Genomic DNA, 16835 nt, shown 5'->3' on the forward strand with positions numbered 1-16835 from the left:
GATAACGGTGAAGATGAGGGTGAGGATAACGGGGAAGATGAGGATGAGGGTGAGGATAACGGTGAAGATGAAGATGAGGGTGAGGATAACGGTGAAGCTGACATAGAGGGTGAGGATAATGGTGAAGATGAGGATGAGGGTGAGGATAACGGTGAAGATGAGGATGAGGGTGAGGATAACGGGGAAGATGAGGATGAGGGTGAGGATAACGGGGAAGATGAGGATGAGGGTGAGGATAATGGTGAAGATGAGGATGAGGGTGAGGATAACGGTGAAGATGAGGATGAGGGTGAGGATAACGGTGAAGATGAGGATGAGGGTGAGGATAACGGTGAAGATGAGGATGAGGGTGAGGATAACGGTGAAGATAAGGATGAGGGTGAGGATAACGGTGAAGATGAGGATGAGGGTGAGGATAACGGTGAAGATGAGGATGAGGGTGAGGATAACGGGGAAGATGAGGATGAGGGTGAGGATAACGGGGAAGATGAGGGTGATGATAATGGTGAGGATGAGGGTGAGGATAACGGTGAAGATGAGGGTGAGGATAACGGGGAAGATGAGGGTGAGGATAACGGTGAAGATGAGGATGAGCGTGAGGATAATGGTGAAGATGAGGATGAGGGTGAGGATAACGGTGAAGATGAGGGTGAGGATAATGGTGAAGATGAGGATGAGGGTGAGGATAACGGTGAAGATGAGGGTGTGGATAACGGGGAAGATGAGGATGAGGATAACGGGGAAGATGAGGGTGAGGATAACGGGGAAGATGAGGGTGAGGATAACGGGGAAGATGAGGATGAGGGTGAGGATAACGGTGAAGATAAGGGTGAGGATAATGGTGAAGATGAGGATGAGGGTGAGCATAACGGGGAAGATGAGGATGAGGGTGAGGATAACGGGGAAGATGAGGATGAGGGTGAGCATAAAGGGGAAGATGAGGATGAGGGTGAGGATAACGGTGAAGATGAGGGTGAGGATAACGGTGAAGATGAGGGTGAGGATAATGGTGAAGATGAGGATGAGACTGAAGCTGAGGATGAGGGTGAATTCAAAGATAAAGCTGAAGCTGAGGTGAAGGACAAGATAAGGCTGCTGAAGCCTCAAGCTGAGTTTGAGGCTGAGAATACCAATAAAAATGAGGATGAGAAAAAAGTAGAGTTTGAAGATCAACATAGGGATGAATATGAGATCTCTAATCTTGAAATCAATATCACGTTTAATTGACCAGGTCATCTCAATAGCAATAAATTAGCAATTAGTCAGTCATTTTCTGAACCGCTTAGTCTGATTGAGGATTGCGGGGAAGCTGGAGTCAATCCCACAAATCACTGTGCAAGAGACACGTACACCTGGACACGTACATATGGACAGGTACGCCTGGACACGTACATATGGACAGGTACGCCTGGACACGTACACCTGGACACGTACACCTGGACAGGTACACCTGGACACATACATATGGACAGGTACGCCTGGACACATACACCTGGACACATACATATGGACAGGTACGCCTGGACACGTACACCTGGACACGTACACCTGGACAGGTACACCTGGACACATACATATGGACAGGTACGCCTGGACACGTACACCTGGACACATACATATGGACAGGTACGCCTGGACACGTACACCTGGACACGTACACCTGGACAGGTACGCCTGGACACGTACACCTGGACACGTACACCTGGACAGGTACGCCTGGACACGTACGCCTGGACACGTACGCCTGGACAGGTACGCCTGGACAGGTACGCCTGGACAGGTATACCTGGACAGGTATACCTGGAGATGTAGCGTGAACTGATTGATCGTACTGCTGTAGCGTGAACTGATTGATCGTACTGCTGTAGCGTGAACTGATTGATCGTACTGCTGTAGCGTGAACTGATTGATCGTACTGCTGTAGCGTGAACTGATTGATCGTACTGCTGTAGCGTGAACTGATTGATCGTACTGCTGTAGCGTGAACTGATTGATCGTACTGCTGTAGCGTGAACTGATTGATGACTATGTCTGTGTGTTTCAGACGGCATGCAGCCACGCTCTGCTCTCCTTTCATCCTGCTGTATGGCCTGACTCTGTGCTGCCTACAGTACGTTTGGGGCATGGAGCTGCAACCTGAGCTGCCCACCACTGTGGGAACCATGAGCCTGAAACAGCTGGGGCTGGATCGAGCCCAGTATCCTTGTTTGAGACTTGGAGCACTGGTAAGACTTGGTAATCACTCAGTAACATTAGACTTGGATTGGGGAAGTTGAACGATATGAGACAACATCTCCCAAACTTCACACAGTTGCTACAACAACCTTTTCCTTCAGAAAATATCCTAACTTCAGTTCTTGTCTTATCACATTACATACCAATACATATGCCATCTGAGAATTGATACTAAACATAAATTCCTGCTCAGACACTGTCATGTGTCACAGTGCAGATTCATACATGATGTGAGACAAACAGGATGTTTATCTTTGACTGGGAAGGTTTCACTGCTTGATTATTTATATCCTGATGATGGCTGTGACATTCATCTGTATAAGGAATCAATAAGAGTGGAGAGAAGACACATCTATGAGGGCCGGCAGCAGAGGATAAATGAACATCTGTAAAAGCCCCAAGCCTAACCCTTTTTCATATGTTCCTTGCAGCTTTTGTTTGTCTTGACCTTCTGGCTGCTGTTGCGACAGTCAGTGAAGGAAAACTTCAGGAGGAAGATTAAAATGACAGCACGACTGCAGGAAGTCACTTCAAAAGGTCATTACACACTGAAACACTCTGAAACATCTACACTCCAGTTCATGTGTAAAAGCAGAGTTTTACTGCTGAAGTGAGCAGCAGTGGGGTGATGAATGAAAAGGAAACTGCTTTCTGTGGTTTGTTGTGAGTGGTTGAGGTGAGCTGCTTGTTTTTTTACTGATTGATTTTCTTTCTCTACTGACTGTTCCTAGATCTTTAGAAGAATATCTTGTACATTTGTTTTTAACTGAAGCATACAGTGATTTGATTACGTTTAATATTAGAATATTTTACAGGATTTAAATGATAAATGCTAAGCAGCACTTCCAGTTGTATTCAGAGAAAATACAATCCATTTTTAAGCAGTGTAACTTTGTGTTGTTGTAAATATTTGTTCAAATCGACTGATACATATAAATAAATGCACGCTTGTATACATCACGAACTGCAGAAACTGTGCCAGCAGAGACTTTTAGAGACACTGCGTAGCATAAGAAGGACTTGTGGGGGGGCTTCAAGGCGCAAAGAAGGTCATCAATCAGGCGTCATGTAAGAAAGATTGGTTGGCATTTTGTTTAATTGTTTCTATATTAAAGTTTTCTTTTGGGTTGTTTAAATGTCTGGGCTGCACGGTGGCATAGTGGTTAGCACTGTGGCCTCAAAGCAAGGAGGTCGCTGGTTCAATTGTCGAACAGTGGCCTTTCTGTGTGGAGTTTGCATGTTCTCCCTGTGTACGCATGGGTTCTCTCTGGGTACTCCAGCTTCCTCCCACCGTCCAGTTGGTTTATCTAAAATGAGTGAGTGTAAATGGTTGTTTGTCTCTCTGTGATGGACTGGCGACCTGTCCACCCTGCCTCTCACCCAGTGATTGCTGGGACAGACTCCAGCTTCCCCCGCAACCCTTATTCGGACAAAGCGGTTTTGAGAATGAATGTTTAAAGTTCCTTTTGTTCCTGTGTTAAAAAGGGTGTAAATATGAAAGCAAGGATAGAAAGGAGAACAATGATATCCAAGAACTGCATTAAAGTAGCCTTGTATTAATGTTTATGGTTAAGGATAATAAGTAAAATGAAAACAGAAGAGGCAGGGGTGAGATTATCACAAGAGACTCACTTAACAGAAAAGGAACATGTAAAGCTTCACTTGAATGATTATAACCAAGTTTTTTTGCCCCTTACAAATCAGGACACTGGAGAGGGGTGGCTGTCCAGATTTCATTTGAGACATCTGTTATAGGGAAAAAAGAGCGGAAGTATATACTGGTTAAGGGAAAACTAGGAGTAATGGATTTATCAGATTACACGCACCTTTATTTAACTTTGTTTGGTGAGGCAGAAAGGAACAACAATTAGGAAATTAAATTCAAGTATTTTAAAACAGTACACAAAGGAAGAAATAATGAAGGAACTTCAGACATATATAGAGGATAATAAGGATGTTGAGGTGTCCCCATCAGTGCTGTGGGATGCATGCAAAGCAGTGATGAGAAGGAAGATAATCGCCAAATCTGCATATTTGAGAAAACTAAGACAGTTAAAACATGACACAATAAAAAACAGACCTAAAAAGATCAAAAACAGAGCATAAAGTAAAACCGAAAGGGAACAGAAATCAGGTAATTAAAATAAAAAGTAGACATCTATGTACAGGACAATCCATAGTTTACAACTATAGTTTACAAAACAACTATATTATGAAGTTTGGGCGAAGTGATCAAAAGTGTTGGCATACAAATAGAAAAAAATCAGGCCCAAATTAATATATATATATATGATGATGACGACCATGGGGATAAATGTTCCTTTTGCCGGGTCTCCGAGGCCCTCCTCTGGGGCACGAGAGTGAGTGTCTCGTGGCCATCCCTTTGCCCGTGGAGCCTGGTCAAGTTCAGTGCCAAAACATTACATGGGCCCCACCTCCCGTGGGCTCACCATCTGCGGGAGGAGCCGTAGGGGTCGGGTGCAATGTGAGCTGGGCGGCAGCAAGGGGCGGGGACCCTGGCGGTCCGATCCTCGGCTGCAGAAGCTGGCTCTAGGGACGTGGAACGTCACCTCTCTGGTGGGGAAGGAGCCTGAGCTTGTGCGCGAGGTTGAGCGGTTCCGGCTAGATATAGTTGGACTCACCTCGACGCATGGCTTGGGCTCTGGAACCAGAACCCTCGAAAGGGGCTGGACCTTCTTCCACTCTGGAGTTGCTCATGGTGAGAGGCGCTGAGCAGGTGTGGGCATTCTCATCAGCCCCCAGCTTGGTGCCTGCACGTTGGGGTTTACCCCGGTGGATGAAAGGGTAGTTTCCCTCCGCCTCCGGGTGGGGGGACGGGTCCTGACTGTTGTCTGTGCTTATGCACCGAACAGCAGTTCAGAGTACCCACCCTTTCTGGAGTCCTTGGAGGGAGTGCTGGAGGGTGCTCCTTCTGGGGACTCCATAGTTCTGCTGGGGGACTTCAATGGTCACGTGGGCAATGACAGTGAGACCTGGAGAGGAGTGATTGGGAGGCATGGTCCCCCCCCTCTGAACCCAAATGGTGTTTTGTTATTGGACCTCTGTGCTCGTCATGGATTGTCCATAACGAACACCATGTTCCAACATAAGAGTGTCCATATGTACACCTGGCATCAGGATTCCCTGGGCCGCAGTTCGATGATGGATTTTGTAGTCGTATTGTCGGACCTGCGGCCACATGCCTTGGACACTCGGGTGAAGAGGGGGGCGGATTCAACTGATCACCACCTGGTGATGAGTTGGCTCAGATGGTGGGGGAGGAAGCCGGTCAGATCTGGCAGGCCCAAACGTGTTGTGAGGGTCTTCTGGGAACGTCTGGCTGAGTCCCCTGTCAGAGCGAGCTTCAACTCCCACCTTCAGCAGAGCTTCAACCATGTCCCGAGTGAGGCGGGGGACATTGAGTCCGAATGGGCTGTGTTCCGTGCCTCTATTGCTGAGGCGGCCAGCCGGAGCTGTGGCTGTAAGGTCGTTGGTGCCTGTCGTGGCGGTAATCCCAGGACTCGTTGGTGGACACCAGCAGTGAGGGATGCCGTCAAGCTGAAGAAGGAGTCCTATCGGGCCTTCTTGGCCTGTGGGACTCTGGAGGCAGCTGATGGGTACTGACAGGCTAGGCGGCATGCGGCTTCAGCTGTCGCCAAGACAAAAGCTCGGGCATGGGAGGAGTTCGGCGAGGCCATGGAGAAAGACTTCCGGACGGCTTCGAGGAGATTCTGGTCCACCATCCGGCGGCTCAGGAGGGGGAAGCAGTGCTCCATCAATACTGTGTACAGTGGAGGTGGGGAGCTGCTGACCTCAACTCGGGACGTTGTGGGTCGGTGGAAGGAATACTTCGAAGACCTCCTCAATCCCACCAACACGTCTTCTGATGAGGAAGCAGAGCTGGTGGACTCAGGGGTGGACTCTCCTATCTCTGGGGCTGAAGTCGCTGAGGTGGTCAAAAAGCTCCTTGGCGGCAAAGCCCCGGGGGTGGAGGAGATCCGCCCGGAGTTCCTTAAGGCTCTGGATGCTGTTGGGCTGTCCTGGCTGACACGCCTGTACAGCATTGCGTGGACATCGGGGGCAGTACCGCTGGACTGGCAGACTGGGGTGGTGGTCCCCCTTTTTAAGAAGGGGGACGGGGGTGTGTGTTCCAATTACAGGGAAATCACACTCCTCAGCCTCCCTGGTAAGGTCTATTCAGGGGTCCTGGAGAGGAGGGTCAAATCTCGGTTTGAGGAGGAGCAGTGTGGTTTTCGTCCTGGTCGCGGAACAGTGGACCAGCTCTATACCCTCTTTGGGGTCCTGGAGGGGGCATGGGAGTTTGTCCAACCAGTCTACATGTGCTTTGTGGACCTGGAGAAGGCATTCGACCGTGTCCCCCGGGGGCTCCTGTGGGGGGTACTCCGGGAGTATGGGGTACCGGACCCCTTTGTACGAGCTGTCCGGTCCCTGTACGACAGGTGTCAGAGCTTGGTCCACATTGCCGGTAGTAAGTCGGATTAGTTTCCGGTGAGGGTTGGACTCCGCCAAGGCTGCCCTTTATCACCGATTCTGTTCATAACTTATATGGACAGAATTTCTAGGTGCAGCCGAGGTGTTGAGGGGATCCGACTTGGTGGCCTCAGGATTGGGTCCCTGCCTTTTGCAGATGACGTGGTCCTGTTGGCTTCATCTGGTCGTGATCTCCAGCTCTCACTTGAGCGATTCGCGGCCGAGTGTGAAGCAGCTGGGATGAGAATCAGCACCTCCAAATCTGAGACCATGGTCCTCAGCCGGAATAGGGTGGATTGCCCTCTCCGGGTCGGGAGTCAGGTCCTGCCTCAAGTGGACGAGTTTAAATATCTCGGGGTCTTGTTCACGAGTGAGGGAAGGATGGAGCGTGAGATCGACAGACGGATCGGTGCAGCGTCTGCAGTAATGCGGACTCTGCGCCGGTCTGTCGTGGTGAAGGAGCTGAGCCAGAAGGCGAAGCTCTCGATTTACCAGTCGATCTACGTTCCTACCCTCACCTATGGTCATGAGCTGTGGGTCGTGACCGAAAGAAGGAGATCTCGTATACAGGCAGCTGAAATGAGTTTCCTCCGCAGGGTGGCCGGGCTCTCCCTTAGAGATAGGGTGAGGAGCTCGGTCATCCGGGAGGAGACCAGAGTAGAGCCGCTGCTCCTCCGCATCGAGAGGAACCAGTTGAGGTGGCTCGGGCATCTGGTCAGGATGCCTCCTGGACCTCCCTGGTGAGGTGTTCCAGGCACGTCCCTCTGGGAGGAGACCCCGGGGAAGACCCAGGACACGCTGGAGGGATTATATCTCTCGGCTGGCCTGGGAACGCCTCGGGATCCCCCCGCAGAGTTGGCAAATGTGGCTGGGGAGAGGGAAGTCTGGGCTTCCCTGCTTAGGCTGCTGGCCCCGTGACCCGACCCCGGATAAGTGGCAGAAGATGGATTATTTTATCAGTTTTTTTTTTTTTTCAAAGCTGAAACATCATTTTGGATTTTGGAAAGGAGGAGGAAAAAACAAGAAAGAAAGAATGTCCAGGGAAAAAGGGCAAAAATGAAAATTAATTGTGGTGGAAATGCTCAATAAAAGGGGGATGTACAAATTTGTCTTTACTGTAATGTAACAAAACATAAAGCCGCTGCGGGATAAAATATGCATAAATGACAAGATAACAAAATGACAAAATAACAAGACACACTCAAGAGACTGAAGGCCCATTTCTGCCACCTGTACATACATAAACAGCTGTGTCTCTGTGCAAATCTTGCAAGCTGTGCAAATCCTTTGTGTGCAGGAACATGTGTTTTCCTCTTGGTAATAATCTGTATGATTTCTTTAGAAGAGGCTGCTGGTAGTGACTCAGTGCTGAAGGTGCTGGGAGGCATGGTGATGAGCTGCTATGCCAAATACTGGATCTATGTGTGTGGAGGGATGTTCATTGTGGTCTCCTTCTCCGGAAAACTTGTTGCATACAAGATCATCTACATGCTGCTGTTCCTGCTCTGCCTCTGTCTTTATCAGGTAGGAGCAAACTCTTGCCAAGGTCTTTTTCTACAGTTTTTGGCTAAAGTCACCCTTCAGACATAAAGGACATGCAATGAGGTTGGAGTATTTATTTATCTTAGGCCTTGTCCAGAAATACACCAGTATTTCTTACGAACATGTATTCCCTACCCTACCCTACCCGCCGCACACATACACAATCCTTCCCCATACACCACCCTCCCCCATACACCACCCTTCCCCATACACCACCCTCCCCCATACACCACCCTTCCCCATACACCACCCTCCCCCATACACCACCCTTTCGCCATACACCACCCTCCCCCATACACCACCCTCCCCCATACACCACCCTCCCCCATACACCACCCTTCCCCATACACCACCCTCCCCCATACACCACCCTTTCGCCATACACCACCCTCCCCCATACACCACCCTCCCCCATACACCACCCTTCCCCATACACCACCCTCCCCCATACACCACCCTTCCCCATACACCACCCTCCCCATACACCACCCTTTCGCCATACACCACCCTTCCCCATACACCACCCTCCCCCATACACCACCCTCCCCCATACACCACCCTTCCCCATACACCACCCTCCCCCATACACCACCCTCCCCCATACACCACCCTTTCGCCATACACCACCCTTCCCCATACACCACCCTCCCGTATACACCACCCTTCCCCATACACCACCCTCCCGTATACACCACCCTTCCCCATACACCACCCTCCCGTATACACCACCCTTCCCCATACACCACCCTCCCGTATACACCACCCTTCCCCATACACCACCCTCCCGTATACACCACCCTTCCCAATACACCACCCTCCCCCATACACCACCCTTCCCCATACACCACCCTTCCCCATACACCACCCTCTCCCATACACCACCCTTCCCCATACACCACCCTTCCCCATACACCACCCACCCCCATACACCACCCTTCCCCATACACCACCCTCCCGTATACACCACCCTCCCCCATACACCACCCTCCCGTATACACCACCCTTCCCCATACACCACCCTCCCGTATACACCACCCTTCCCCATACACCACCCTTCCCCATACACCACCCTCCCGTATACACCACCCTCCCGTATACACCACCCTTCCCAATACACCACCCTTCCCCATACACCACCCTCCCCCATACACCACCCTCCCGTATACACCACCCTTCCCCATACACCACCCTCTCCCATACACCACCCTTCCCCATACACCACCCTCCCCCATACACCACCCTCCCGTATACACCACCCTCCCCCATACACCACCCTCCCGTATACACCACCCTTCCCCATACACCACCCTCCCCCATACACCACCCTCCCCCATACACCCGCATGCACCACCACGCTCCACCATATACCCAACTCCACCCACATTCATGCATTGTTACACATCCCTGACACCCCCCCCCCCCCCCCCCCCCCCCGCACCAGGGCACCAGGGCTACGGGCCCGTCCACCCCAGCAGCGGCAAGTCCAGACGGCCCCGGGCACCAGAGCCCGGGACACCCACCCAGCCCACCCTGCAGCGGCACGGCAACCCACCACAGAGCCAAGGCCCGCCAATCCGCCCCCCCCTCCCCTCCAGCAGCCTCGCCATGAGGCAATTTTAACTGCTGACCCACCCAAGCACCCCCAGGACTGGAAACGTAGCCAAGAAGAGCAGCCAAGATCACCACTGCAGGAGGCTACCACAGACCTGCAGCCACCGGAGACCCCCAAACATCTCCCAACTGTGGAGTGCAACAAATCACATATCCTTAACTGAGGCACATCGTCAAACTATTGTTGCTTCCTGCTCTTCCGGTATTTTCTGCTGCTTTCTTCCTCCCTCTGATGACTTCATTTTCCTCAGGTGTACTACTCTCTCTGGAGACATCTGTTAAAGATCTTCTGGTGGCTTGTTGTGGCCTACACCATGCTGGTGCTGATTACCATCTACACGTACCAGTTTGAAGACTTTCCTGGATACTGGAAAAATGTGACTGGTTTCACAGATGGACAGTATGTATTTAAAACTAAAGGGTTTCTCGAGCTGATTATACTTTTCTTTAGAGTGAGATAATTGGTTTGAAATAATTCTATTATTCTATCTATTGTTATCTGTTATCTATTATCAGGGTTTAAAGTCCACCCATTAGTTCAGATTTTAGCCCGAAAACTTCAGCACATTTCTTATATCATCACCATTTTCTCAGGAACTATCACTCATGTGTTGCTGAGACTTCTGTTTATACCTTGAAATTATGATGAAGACACTTCCTGTCAGACTTTCCACCAATCAGAGAGCTTAAACTGACGGTAACGTCCAATCAGGAGCAGCCAAAGATCAACAAGTGATGAGAAAAGCAGGAAAATAATGATCCTCTATGGCTGGAATAAAGCCAAGAAGACGTTTGGGATGCAGCTGAGGTGGAGGTGCTGCAGTGAGGATAGCAGGCAGATAGTAGCAGGAAGACGTGTGGAAACATGGATGGATGGATGAATGGATGGATGAATGGATGGATGAATGAATGAATGGATGGATGGATGGATGGATGGATGTGACTTTAATAAGAGGGCATAAGCAGAAGACGGTTCAGCTTATCTGCAGCTGTAACAGTCAATCTGATCATTTCTAAAAATGATGTCCTTTAATTGATAAGAATAGTGAAATAATTGAATGAAAACAATAACTGCATGTGTATGTATGATTCTCAGGCTGGCAGCGATTGGCCTGGAGACCTTCGCTCTGTCTGAACTCTTCACCAGCATTCTCATCCCAGGATTCTTCCTGCTGGCCTGCATTTTGCAGCTGCACTACTTCCACAAACCCTTCATGAGAATCACTGACCTGGACCACGTAACCCCAAAACCCAAGTAATACAAGCTTTCTTTGTCCAGTTGTGTTGCTAAAGGTTAAATTAGTCTGCTTTCCTACTGCAAGTCCAGCCTGTGATTAGGGTTCAATTTGGGATGTCTGTGCACCACAGGACGTCTCCCGGTGCGTCACGGGACGTCTCCCGGTGCATCAGGAAAAAAAGTTTAAGGACAATCTTTAGGTAGAGAGGAGGTCCGCTTCCTAAAGCCTGACTGGGATCTGGTTCTGCTTCCTGTAGCCGGACTGGGATCAGGTTCTGCTTACTAAAGCCAAGCTGGGATCCGGTTTAGACTGAGATGTGGTTCCACAGAGTGTGGAACTGCAGGTTCTGCCCCCTGTTCCTAACCACTAACCCTCCACTTACCAAGAATGAAAGAATTTATCTCCAGCAAGCAAAACCGTCAACCTTAAAGGATGAAAAGTACAATTTTAGACATTCAGCCTTGGATAGACGGTCAGAGGTAACATGGCACCTCTGGCGGATTCTGTCATTCACCCGTGAACTATTTCATGTTTTGTCACATCCTCAGCTCTGCTTCTCATTCTGACGATCTTTATTGTCACAAACTTACCAAGAATGAAAGAACTAATCTGCTTCCAGGAGGAAAAGCAGGGATCTGACTGAAGGAGTTCGCTCTAGCCATGCAGAACTTAATGCTGAGGAAGACAACCTGATTGAAGACGGTGCTGAAGAGTCTGAGGATGAAGGTAAAAAAGTAAACAAAAAGAAAGACATGTTGCAGGTAGAAAAATACACCAGTTGCTCATAACATAATGAACACCGGGATGTGAAGAGAGGTGTTAGTTCCAGTTGGAGGTGTTACTGTAGTTGCCACCTGATGTAGAACCAGGCTCTGGACCTTACTGGCGCTCTGGGCTGATGTAGAACCAGACTCTGGACCTTACTGGCGCTCTGGGCTGATGTAGAACCAGACTCTGGACCTTACTGGCGCTCTAGGCTGATGTAGAACCAGACTCTGGACCTTACTGACGCTCCAGAGTGATGTAGAACCAGACTCTGGACCTTACTGGCGCTCTAGACTGATGTAGAACCAGACTCTGGACCTTACTGGTGCTCTAGACTGATGTAGAACCAGACTCTGGACCTTACTGGCGCTCTAGACTGATGTAGAACCAGACTCTGGACCTTACTGGCGCTCTAGAGTGATGTAGAACCAGACTCTGGACCTTACTGGCGCTCTAGACTGATGTAGAACCAGACTCTGGACCTTACTGGCGCTCTAGAGTGATGTAGAACCAGACTCTGGACCTTACTGGCGCTCTAGAGTGATGTAGAACCAGACTCTGGACCTTACTGGTGCTCTGGGCTGATGTAGAACCAGACTCTGGACCTTACTGGCGCTCTGGGCTGATGTAGAACCAGACTCTGGACCTTACTGGTGCTCTGGGCTGATGTAGAACCAGACTCTGGACCTTACTGGCGCTCTAGGCTGATGTAGAACCAGACTCTGGACCTTACTGGCGCTCTAGAGTGATGTAGAACCAGACTCTGGACCTTACTGGCGCTCTAGAGTGATGTAGAACCAGACTCTGGACCTTACTGGCGCTCTAGAGTGATGTAGAACCAGACTCTGGACCTTACTGGTGCTCTGGGCTGATGTAGAACCAGACTCTGGACCTTACTGGCGCTCTGGGCTGATGTAGAACCAGACTCTGGACCTTACTGGCGCTCTGGGCTGATGTAGAACCAGACTCTGGACCTTACTGGTGCTCTGGGCTGATGTAGAACCAGACTCTGGACCTTACTGGCGCTCTAGAGTGATGTAGAACCAGACTCTGGACCTTACTGGCGCTCTAGAGTGATGTAGAACCAGACTCTGGACCTTACTGGTGCTCTGGGCTGATGTAGAACCAGACTCTGGACCTTACTGGCGCTCTAGACTGATGTAGAACCAGACTCTGGACCTTACTGGCACTCTAGAGTGATGTAGAACCAGACTCTGGACCTTACTGGCGCTCTAGAGTGATGTAGAACCAGACTCTGGACCTTACTGGTGCTCTGGGCTGATGTAGAACCAGACTCTGGACCTTACTGGCACTCTAGACTGATGTAGAACCAGACTCTGGACCTTACTGGCGCTCTAGGCTGATGTAGAACCAGACTCTGGACCTTACTGGCACTCTAGACTGATGCAGAACCAGACTCTGGACCTTACTGGCGCTCTAGGCTGATGTTAAACCAGACTCTGGACCTTACTGGCGCTCTGGGCTGATGTAGAACCAGACTCTGGACCTTACTGGCGCTCTAGACTGATGTAGAACCAGACTCTGGATCTTACTGGTGCTCTGGGCTGATGTAGAACCAGACTCTGGACCTTACTGGCGCTCTGGGCTGATGTAGAACCAGACTCTGGACCTTACTGGCGCTCTGGGCTGATGTAGAACCAGACTCTGGACCTTACTGGCGCTCTGGGCTGATGTAGAACCAGACTCTGGACCTTACTGGCGCTCTGGCAAACATTTATCCAGTTTGATTGTGTTCTCTTTCCATTTATAGCATGACTCGAACTATGTATCATCTTGGTTTGTTTCTCATTCTGTTGTCTGGTTCCTCTGTTCTTTCTGTTCCCTCATACAGCGGAGCTGGCGCCCAGTAAATGGGGTCTGGTGATGGACAGATTGTTGGTTTTATCCCAGAAGTTCTCTGACATTCTCGACAGAGTCCAGGTGTTTGTCTGGAGGCTTTTGGAGCTTCACATCCTCAAGATGGTGGCCTTTTTCACTGTGTGGGTCGCACTGGAAGAGGTAACAGAAGGCTGTGCTGTGTGTGAGAACTAAACATGATGAGCAGCTGGTTTTGGTGTTGGCTTGGGGCTCATTTGTCCTCCCAGTTCTGCGATTAAGTTTTTTTTGCAGCAGTTATGATCTTTATTTACATTTAAAGATAATAAGGTGCTAAATTCTTTTTGTGTCTGCAGCCATCTGTGATGAATCTGGTCCTGGTGGTGTTGTGGTCTCTTGCAATGCCCTACAGTCGCTTCAGACCCATGGCCTCCTGCTTGTCCACCGTCTGGGTGTGTGTCATCATTGTCTGCAAGATGCTGTACCAGCTCAGTGTTGTCAGCCCTGAGAAGTACTCCCAAACCTGTGAAAAGGTAGGACATATCAGACTCTCCGCAGGTAACACACCTGAGCAGCAGTAACTGCAGAAGGGGAGAAGTCTTAAAAAAAATGTAAACCCAAGCCTTCTCTCGGAGATCATTGTCAGCATTCTAGTGGAAAAGATGAAAGGAAACACTGAAAATCTGGCTGGACTTTGTAGAGGCAACCGTCCTCTGCTTTGGCTCTGAAAGTTCACACCTCCGTGTCCATTAACGTCTGATAATGGTCACCTTGTCAGCCATTATCCCTTACTTACTGGGCCAAATTAATTACTGGTGGTGACCCAAACTCCATCTCAGACCCCTCAAAAGACTGATTCCCACAAAGCCCAAACAATGGGTCCAATGAGGAGTTCCAGAATATAAGGATGAACTGAAACTGTTCTGACAGTTGTTTGTTTTTTGTAGTATTGCTGTTAGGATTGTACTGTTTCACTGCTAATATTACACCGGTGCCATCGTATTCTGTCCGAGTAGCGGTTTTCATATTAGAAAAGCACCCGAAGATCGCAAACCTCCGCCAAGGGCCACACTTCTCCCCATATTGTAATTATTCCGTTTCTTCTATAAAGAAAATTCCAAAGGCCTTGTATTTTTTCATATTCTGGGTCATAGTATCTGAAATGATTCCTTTACCTAGATCAGTCTTCCATATATTTTACAACCCATTGGAAACTTGTCGAAAACAGTCGGAGCACTGAGGTAAAAATACAGATTTTTACCTCAGGGCTCCGACTGTTTTTGTTGGAGTTACCTGTTGAAAATGGCATTTTCTCACAATGTTTAAGAATCCATTACAAAGATTCTGGATCCAAACGGATCACCACCAAAATTACACCAGTTAAAGAGCTGGTACATCTGTAACTTTTTCTGTCTGTATTTCTAGCCCTTGACTAGGGTTAGGGTATGGGTTGGTTCATTGTGTTAACTCATCGGGTTAGGGTTAGGGTTGGTTCATTGTGTTAGCTTATCGGGTTAGGGTTAGGGTTGGTTCATTGTGTTGGCTTATTGGTTTAGGTTTGGTTCATTGTGTTAGCTTATCGGGTTAGGGCTAGGGTTGGTTCATTGTGTTGGCTTATCGGGTTAGGGTTAGGGTTGGTTCATTGTGTTGGCTTATCGGGTTAGGGTTAGGGTTGGTTCATTGTGTTAGCTTATCGGGTTAGGGTTAGGGTTGGTTCATTGTGTTAGCTTAACGGGTTAGGGTTGGTTCATTGTGTTGGCTTATCGAGTTAGGGCTAGGGTTGGTTCATTGTGTTGGCTTATCGGGTTAGGTTTGGTTCATTGTGTTAGCTTATCGGGTTAGGGTTAGGGTTGGTTCATTGTGTTAGCTTATCGGGTTAGGGTTAGGGTTGGTTCATTGTGTTAGCTTAACGGGTTAGGGTTAGGGTTGGTTCATTGTGTTGGCTTATCGAGTTAGGGCTAGGGTTGGTTCATTGTGTTGGCTTATCGAGTTAGGGTTAGGGTTGATTCATTGTGTTAGCTTATCAGTCTGCCTCATGTCATGCAGCCCTCTGCAGATAGAACATTCCTATAAATAAATCAGCCCCGAACAGCAGACAGCCCACAGAAACAAATGGAAATTTCTGGCAAGAATTTTACAAATACGACCTTTACAACATACGACCTGCTCATAACTACTGGAAAGAAATCATCTAATATTAACAATAGTAAAACAACCCCTGCTTTAATGAAGGGCTGGGGTCTGACTGGTTTAACTGGGAACGGGTCAGTAACATGACTAGTTTAAGTGGGAACGGGTCTGCAACATGACTGGTTTAACTAGGAACAGGTCAGTAACATGACTGGTTTAAGTGGGAACGGGTCGGTAACATGATGGTTTAACTGGGAACAGGTCGGTAACATGATGGTTTAACTGGGAACGGGTCTGTAACATGATGGTTTAAGTGGGAACGGGTCTGTCACTTGACTGGTTTAACTGGGAACAGGTCAGTAACATGACTAGTTTAAGTGGGAACGGGTCTGCAACATGACTGGTTTAACTAGGAACAGGTCAGTAACATGACTAGTTTAAGTGGGAACGGGTCTGTAACTTGACTGGTTTAACTAGGAACAGGTCAGTAACATGACTGGTTTAAGTGGGAACGGGTCTGTAACATGATGGTTTAACTGGGAACAGGTCGGTAACATGATGGTTTAACTAGGAACAGGTCAGTAACATGACTAGTTTAAGTGGGAACGGGTCTGTAACTTGACTGGTTTAACTAGGAACAGGTCAGTAACATGACTGGTTTAAGTGGGAACGGGTCTGTAACATGATGGTTTAACTGGGAACAGGTCGGTAACATGATGGTTTAACTGGGAACAGGTCTGTAACATGATGGTTTAAGTGGGAACGGGTCTGTAACTTGACTGGTTTAACTAGGAACAGGTCAGTAACATGACTGGTTTAAGTGGGAACGGGTCTGTAACATGATGGTTTAACTGGGAACAGGTCGGTAACATGATGGTTTAACTGGGAACGGGTCTGTAACATGATGGTTTAAGTGGGAACGGGTCTGTAACTTGACTGGTTTAACTAGGAACAGGTCAGTAACATGACTGGTTTAAGTGGGAACGG

The 16835-nt window shown here is 48.9% G+C and overlaps 1 protein-coding gene across 3 annotated transcripts in view; it reads left to right on the top strand.

The window, feature by feature from the left end:
• piezo1 (piezo type mechanosensitive ion channel component 1 (Er blood group)) overlaps positions 1 to 16835 on the top strand; it is a 175267-nt gene that overhangs the window by 82455 nt on the left and 75977 nt on the right. For all 3 annotated transcript variants that reach the window (XM_079249118.1, XM_079249119.1, XM_079249120.1), the window contains exons 12-19: positions 2045 to 2225; positions 2667 to 2772; positions 8069 to 8250; positions 10131 to 10279; positions 10976 to 11134; positions 11737 to 11843; positions 13735 to 13901; positions 14075 to 14251. In XM_079249118.1, coding sequence (XP_079105244.1) covers positions 2045 to 2225; positions 2667 to 2772; positions 8069 to 8250; positions 10131 to 10279; positions 10976 to 11134; positions 11737 to 11843; positions 13735 to 13901; positions 14075 to 14251 — 1228 coding nt within the window. The remainder of the gene's footprint in view (positions 1 to 2044; positions 2226 to 2666; positions 2773 to 8068; positions 8251 to 10130; positions 10280 to 10975; positions 11135 to 11736; positions 11844 to 13734; positions 13902 to 14074; positions 14252 to 16835) is intronic.

Source organism: Telmatherina bonti (assembly GCF_933228915.1).
Source record: "Telmatherina bonti genome assembly, chromosome: 11".
Taxonomy (NCBI): domain Eukaryota; kingdom Metazoa; phylum Chordata; class Actinopteri; order Atheriniformes; family Telmatherinidae; genus Telmatherina; species Telmatherina bonti.